General features: G+C 42.8%; 1 protein-coding gene across 1 annotated transcript; it reads left to right on the top strand.

Annotated features, from left to right (window-relative positions):
* Positions 1–5,278: 5,278 nt before the first annotated feature.
* LOC130532852 (transmembrane protein 158) lies at positions 5,279–6,929 on the top strand. Its single transcript, XM_057045747.1, has one exon. The coding sequence runs from the start codon at positions 5,688–5,690 to the stop codon at positions 6,387–6,389; it is 702 nt and encodes a 233-aa protein (XP_056901727.1). The 5' UTR covers positions 5,279–5,687; the 3' UTR covers positions 6,390–6,929.
* The last annotated feature ends 960 nt before the right edge of the window (positions 6,930–7,889 follow it).

The following is a 7,889-nucleotide window of genomic DNA, read 5'->3' as shown; positions in this document are numbered from 1 at the left end:
GTCTCAACTGCCAACTGTCAGCGTACCTTTTCTCACTCTAATCTTTATCACAGAGCTGGAAAGATCTAAGCAAAGGAGGGGGCAATGTCTCATCAGAGCCTTCTTTCATACATGTCCTCCCTGTAGCTTTTACCTTTGAAGTGTCATCTAGATAGAATCAGTGAAGGACCAAAGAAGTCAGATGCAGGGGAAACAGGGAGGATGGGGTATCATTGGCAGGAGACAGAGAGAGCAGCCTGATGTCAGTGAGCTAAGCCTGCTGGCTCCAGCCTGCTGTCCTACAGCAAAGTTTAATGCTTCTGTACAGAGCAAAACAGGATGTTGTTGAAGGGATGAAATTAAAATAGGAAATTGGCTCCCTCCACACTGGAGACACTTACTGTCCACACACAAACCGTTGCAGATGTTCATTCCAACCTGGCAGTTCTGCACTGTGGAGGGCAGCAGGGGGTGTTTCCCAAATTTTAACTTTAATGTAAAATATAGCAATATAGGAACACTCATGAGAAACTCTCCAGTAGCAATTCAGCTCTCATGAAGAACCCCTGCAGCATCACAACCATCAAATAAGCTAAATTATAGGAGTTCCTTCCATTGACAGTGCTTATCAAGAAAAGTGAAACTTCAAAATCTGTGCCTTCACTTTAATAAGCAAGCATATGTCTCTTTAAAGAGTATTTTTGTATTATAAATGATTTTCTCCACTCTTCTCTGACATATATGGAAGTTGATTTGTATTATATCAAGCAGATGGAGACCAAGCATCCACAGGGAGCATCTAAGCAAGCTGAGCCAGTTTATTACTGACAATATTTACAGCAACATTGAGATAAAACATGGAACCACTTGAAAGTCTGGAAGTCTCATCCTCTGTCTGTTGCCAGTTTCACCCAGTGTTCCACCTCTTTCTGTGTACGCTAATTAAAAGTAAACCAGCACGCCCGTCATCTTCGCGCCACTATTTATTTTTAGATTTTTGTCAAGTTGGTTTTTGGAGTGCTGCATTGGTCTCAAGTATAACCAGCTTGTTTTTTTCTTTTTTGTGCGCGTGTCTAAAAAAAGAAATTACTTTTGAAGCAATGTAATCATCCTCTTTTCCCTTACTCACCCACACCTGCCTCCCCAGTCCCACCAGTACAGACAACTCATGGTAATCATCCCATTTCTTCCTGTTTCAGAGGCCGATTACATTCTACCAGCAGAAAACCCGATGACAAACGACCACGCGGAGCAGCCACAGCAGCTGTGTGTAATATGATGGAGAAAACAGATGGCACTGAGCCAATAGTAGTGGGGGGGACTTGTCTTAACCTATACACGCTGACCTTTATGTGTGTATGTGTGTGTGTGTGTGTGTGTGTGTGTGTGTGTGTGTGTGTGTGTGTGTGTGTGTGTGTGTGGGTGGGTGGATGGGTGTGTGGGTGGGTGTGTGTGGGTGTGTGTGTGCTTCACAATCCACATTGATGAGAAAAAAAGCTGCTGGTGCTACAGAGAAGCAATCTCCCGCAGCAGCTATGCTAGCGGAGATCGGCGGGGACGATCACAGATGCTGGTTTCCGTTTACCTGATAAGTGTGATGTTGCTTCCAGGTCCTATTTCACATTGACAGCACCATGTATCCTTCATTTAGCTGTTCCCGCAGACAAAAATCCTTGGGGAGACACCTGCAGTAGAAATGAGTAGCTTTCAAGTGAGATCGTATAATATCTTTGGCAGAATTTTATTGTTTTTCCTGGTGTGATCTTTAGTTTGGTGAACCGACATACATATTTGTGCCTGGCTGCCAGTTTACTTTTTAGATGTCAGAGCAGCTATCCATTAGAAACAGTGGGTCCAGGCTGCAGGTACACACTGTGAGAGCAGCTAGTGAGGCACAAATAAATATTTTTGTCATCTTATTCTAAAAGACCACTTCTGCTCAAGGATGACTGAACAACTTTTCTTCTTGAAGAACTTTTTCCTTGACTATTTTGATTCTAGAGCCGTTGTTTTTTTTAACACCCTGAAAAGACTAACGGTGCCGTCTGCCGCCAGGAAAGGCAGCAACAACCAATATTGGATTAATATCACACTTGGGAGTAAACATAAGCACTGAAGTACTTTCTGATTGTAATCCATTCACAGAAACACATTATAATCCCATATGTAAAGGCGCTTTTAATACTCCCTGGGCCATCTTTGTGTTGACTGCTTACTCCTCTTTCTCACTTTCTCACTGAGGTCATGCAATAATGAACCATGTCAAAATGCTGCAAAAAAATTGAACTCAGCACCCATTTGTGTATTTTAATTCCATAATCTGCAATAAAGCCACAATCACCCGTCGAGGCCAAACCAATAAGAGGATGAAGGCAAATCAATAAAATGACAAGATTGCTGAGATATTTTGTTTTCTGACCTCTACGGGCTCAGCAGTAATGCAAGGAAATCTGAGATTGGAGTGAAACTGGCAAAGATATCGTTGCAGACTTGTGACCATCTTATTTCAGTGTTCATATTGCTCCACATGCATTCACCTTCACTTCCAGGAAGTCGGTGTTGCTTTGCGCCACTGATGAGTCCCAGCAGTAATTAGTGGTGCCGGAGACAAGCGGTGACTGTGGGTCAGACTAATGGTATCTGATCGAGCACAGGGCAGCCAACGGCCAGCCAGGGGTCACATGCAGGCCTTTTATTTTGCTTTCCTGAAAAAAAAAAGCCATTTTTTGAACAACTAAATCTTTCATTCCCTCTCCTTTGGCAAAAGAGACTTTTATCTTAGTCCCATTTGCATTTATGTCACCAAAGCAATTTACATTTTTATGGCATAATTAATGAACAAGAAAGTCATTTACATATTCACTCGCTCACCGCTACGTTGTCGGGAGAGCGCTGCCCGTTTAGAGGGGCGATGTCTGAGTTTATACACAGAGAATAAAACAGTTGCATGATTATTTTCAGGCAGATTGTGGAGGAAGCGTCATCGCAGTCTAAACAGGGAGGAGGATGTTCAGTCGCTTTCAAGTGCAAATAGAGGCTAAAGCGGCTTTCACTTCAGCCAGTGCTCACATCAAACACATGGAGGCAGACCTCTCCAGCAGATTACACCATTTAAAAAAGGAAATATTTAACACAAGAGCTGTTTATGTTTTCAAGCCTCTGCAGATGAAACAGAGTAGTTCACAGATATTATGAATTCAAACAAAAGGCCAAAGTGTTTCCCCCATTAATAAATATAGGAACATTTATACTCCAGAAGCAGCAGAGAGGCAAATGGACCTTTAGGTGAGTGACAGGTGGGGGATGATAAAACCTATCAAACGCTACTGACCTTCACAAAACACAGCAAACATCATGCAAAAAAATTAGATTCTTTATGCGGAAAATATATAATCAGTTATAACATTAGCCTCTCATATGGATGAGGAAGAAAATCTTTGTTGTTCAAAGTCCACAGTGTTCATCTTTTAATTGTGAAATAACTGCTAAATCTGATTTAGGTGCTTTTTATTGTGTGTAATGCACAGAGCTTTTTTTTTTCTTTTTTTGTGTGTGTGTGTGTGTGTGTGTGTGTGTGTGTGTGTGTGTGTGTGTGTGTGTGTGTTTGCTCTTTGAGAATAAAATACACATAATACAACAGAAAGCTACTGCTACAGGAGCCCAGAATGGACAACCATACTCGAACCAATAAACATTAGTATTGATTTTTTTTAATTTATTTTGTTCTTAGTTCTTAGATGTTTGTGAAAAAGGAGCAGGTTGAAGAGATCTATTCTATATTCTCACCACTAGATGCTGCCAAATCTCCCACACAGGACCTTGAATGACAAGCTCTCTTAAACTAACTGAAGTGGGAACCTTAAACCAGGTAGTCTTAAGAACCTGTTCAGTTTCTCATTTTAATTGAGCCAGGTTTCTCTTTCTCATCCTTTTCATGCTGACATGACAACCAGAGTGTTCAGAACAGGACAAGGGGAATAGGAAAAAACCAATCAATCAACTAATAAAATGATTCTAATATAATCTGGGGTTAACATGGAGGCGTTCTGTACCAATGTGCAAAAAGATATTGTACAATCAAGGGTGTACAGAGAGAGGGGGGTGAGCCTGCCCAGTTTAAAACAGAACAATTTACCCAGAATTCAGTGAGATTTGTAACCTGGTCCTGACAAAGTAGACCAGGTGTTCATCCACTTGCTGCAACATTTAAAGTCCACGGAATTGAGATTAACTGCAGCTGTGTCCTGGGCTTAATGCTCATCGGGTTGGCTGTGTGTCACAAACCTCTGCTGGCACACTGGAGATGAACGGTGTGTTTACATCTCTGTCAGGCTGAGGGAAGCAAACATCACCAACCAGACTGCGCTCAAAGCAGAGAACAGATGAACAAACAAGGGAAGGGATTACGCACCTTTAGGGTAACAATGGGTTAAATTTAGTCAGAGTGAAAGCATTTTTAACGCAGTGATGCATCAGCTTTAGCAGTTTTGGTCAAAACTTGGCACTTTTGTGCTTGCTAACCCATGTGCAGAGAGGGAAAGGGTAGAAGTGATGCAAATATCAGGAATCTCAGGATCATGAATTAGTTATTTGTTTTGAACACAGTGTACGAAGCTTTGACAGCTCATCATGCAGGGGGAATGAACCAAAGAGCATTTTTACCTGCAGCACATCGCTATAGGCAACCATGACAAATGATCATGCAGTGCACAGAAGACTTGATTTAATACTGAGCGGGAAAAGAATGAATAAAGGACAAAACCTCTGAAGACATGACACTTTTCAGTTTCCGGAGCAGGCACGATTGTATGTTTGGAAAATATCACATAAGCTTTTGACTTTAATGGAAATTACTTAAGACATTAGCTGCTTGCTTTCACCTCACTGACTCTGCCAATTTGCTGTTGAGCAAGGCACTCAAGACCCCCGCACTCTTCATTCAGTGAGCATTGTGGTTGCATAACGGCTAAAAATTCAATCACCCTGCTGCACTTTCCAATCTTTTGGAGCAATCACTGGGATGACATCACCAATTTAACCATCAATAGTCCACTTTCAATCTAGTAACTGCAAATTAAGCGAAAGAAAAAAAGCAATTTATTTAGCTCAGAGTAGCCATATTTTTAAATACAAACTGACTCCACACAAATAATCCTGCAAAACATACTTTCTTTTCTTTTTTTAAAAAAAATAACTTTATCCACAGAGGTTACCGCAATTAATATTGGATTCTATGCTTGAGACTTTGGGATCCAATCCTCTGATCTCTCTCGGGAGAGGGATTTTGTGATTTCATGCATTTGGGCTGAGAAAGTTTGGGCTTTTATCTGGGCTGTTGAATGAAAGCTGCGCGTCGAAGTCCTGCGCACTGGAGACTCTCCCTTCGCCACTCCTCTGTGTTTTCGTGCTCACACCTAAAGTCACAAAGGAGGATTGGAGCTCGGCGCACGGCTCCGCTCGCAATGATCCTCCTCTTAATCTAATGCAACGCACATTTGGAGATCTATCAAGAGGAAAATATTCAGCAGGGAGGGGGGCGCGCACATGTGACCGCTTTTGGACGATCGGATTTCTGACGGGGAGCTGCACATCTCCAACGAGAGCGGCATTTTGATTTTTTCCCCCTTTTAAATCCCTCAGTGGCGTTTTCAAACATCGCCTGCGGGTCGTCACATCACCATGCGAGCGGGAGAGACGCGCCTTGTGCCATGCTGAACGACTCTCTGTCTCTCCTGGTGGCGCTGACCGCGGTGGCCGGACTTTTGCTGCGATGCCAAGGCTGGAGCGACGAGGACCTGCTGCTGCCGCCCATCAACTCCTCCAGCAGGTTCTTGGCCAACCTGGGGGTCGACGTGCGCTTCTCCAAGAGGTCCGTGGAGGAGAGCGAAGCCTCGCCCGACGCGTCCCCCCTACAGACTGTGTCCCAGTGCAACGTCAGCGTCCAGAGGCTGCTGCCCACTTCTCTGGTGGCGCGCTGGGACAGCAGCTTCGGTTTCCAGTGTGATGTCCTCATCTACACCACCAACAACCACGGGAGGGCTTTTTTCTCCGCGTCCTTCAACAGGGCCATCTCGCCCGTCGTTATCGAGCACCTCGGGGTCACCGGGGGTCAGCAGGAGTTGAGACTGTGCGTGGGATGCGGGATGTCCCGCTACCGCAGGTTCAGCCAGGGCAGGTCGAGGGGCCAGAATAGCGGTGATCAGATCGCCTTCTGCTGCGTGGATTTCAGCCTAGACGAGCTGAAGGGGGACAAAAGTTGGAGGCTGAACCGAAAACCCATCGAGTCAACACTTGTGGCTTGTTTCATGACTTTGGTCATCATCGTGTGGAGCGTTGCTGCCCTCATATGGCCGGTTCCGATCATTGCTGGTTTCCTCCCAAACGGGATGGAGCAGCGGAGACCGAGATAATTGGAGTAATTTATAGTTATATTTAGCCCGTGCTGCCTATAATATAATTGTAGCCATTCGAGAATGAATGATTGTGGAAGTTTGGACGACCTTTTTGGTTAGATTCTTTCAGTCTGGATGTCATTACACCTCTATCAAGGTAAAGTATGATGGATTATATTAGCCAATATTAATCTTTACTGGGACCAACACTGACGTGTTTTGTATACCATTGTTAAGAGTTCCTATAGATTACGTGAGCATCAGATTTCTCAGTGTTTGTATAGTTTTTAATCTTTCTAGAAAGGTTTTTGCCTTATTAATGTGTAGGACTTTTACACTGAAGACTGAACTTTAAAAATAGTGTGTGAGAATACGTTTGTATACCCATATATATGCTCACATATATACCCATAACACAGACTATTGTCATCTTCAAACATAATATGACTGAGAAGGTTTCAGTATTTGCATTGTACAATTTATAATGTCAAGTTCAATATGTGTGTTTATTTGTATCAATGTTATAAAAGTTTAAATTACAATAAAACTTACTGGGTCTTTCTGTGTCCTGTTCTATGTAACACATGTAATACATGATCCATTTTAAGTGCACTTTGATTTAAACCACGCTTTTTCCAGAATGTCATAGTCTTATGTGTATTTGGAAAGATTTTACCCCTCATGATCAGGATGACTGGTCACGGTTCACTGCCACTGTAGGCACCAGGTAGGATGTTACCTCATTTATATGATAACAATCAATGTCCAGAGTTTTCATATGTATTAATGTATTTCTTAATCCTAATTTTCCAGTTTTAAATCCAAGCTGTAACCTTATTTTAATGCTGCTGAACCTGTGCAAGTGGCACTTGTTATAACTAAGCAGGTGGTTGGAGATGAGCTGACAGTGGCAAACGCATGTGGAATACAAGATGTGGACGGAAAAGGCCTGAAACTGCCCACTGCTCAAAGTGAGGCCGAACCCTAACCCACAGGGACTGTTACAGAGGCTATTAAGGTGTGAGCTGATATTTGTGTGCACATCTGGGTCACCTTTATGGCTGAGCTGGTGGGTGATCTCTGGCCAGGATCAACATTTAGAAAACATGGCCCCCATGCTCCATCCTCTGGTGATGTTTTCTATAGAAAATAAGAAAACAATGCATATCACCTCGCGTCCCTTATACAACGAAGACCGGAGCTCCCTGTCGATTGGTTTGCAAACTCCAATCAGCTCATGAGGTGTGTATTCACAGTTTTGGAATATCTGTAACAAAATGGGATCTTTTCTGGAGCACATGATCACTTACACAAAACCACAGAAGTAAGGATTTTATTTTGGTGTTGTTTGCTTTTTTTATTAAGGAGCTGGACGCATTATTTCAGTTTCATTTTGTTTTTGTCCATCCCTTCCTTTTTTGAGATTCAAGATGAGATTGAGTCCTTCTTGTTCGATGAATTTACTTCTTTGGTGTAACCATTTTTACCAGTTGCTCCTGAATAAGGAAACAATTGTGA

Source organism: Takifugu flavidus, chromosome 10 (genome assembly GCF_003711565.1).
Source record: "Takifugu flavidus isolate HTHZ2018 chromosome 10, ASM371156v2, whole genome shotgun sequence".
In the NCBI taxonomy this organism is placed as follows: domain Eukaryota; kingdom Metazoa; phylum Chordata; class Actinopteri; order Tetraodontiformes; family Tetraodontidae; genus Takifugu; species Takifugu flavidus.
The sequence above is the reverse complement of the archived record's forward strand: the minus strand, read 5'-3'. Positions and strand labels throughout refer to the sequence as shown.

Coding starts and splice junctions, on each gene's coding strand:
- LOC130532852 (XM_057045747.1), top strand. CDS start 5,688: ATGCTGAACGACTCTCTGTCTCTCCTGGTGGCGCTGACCGCGGTGGCC.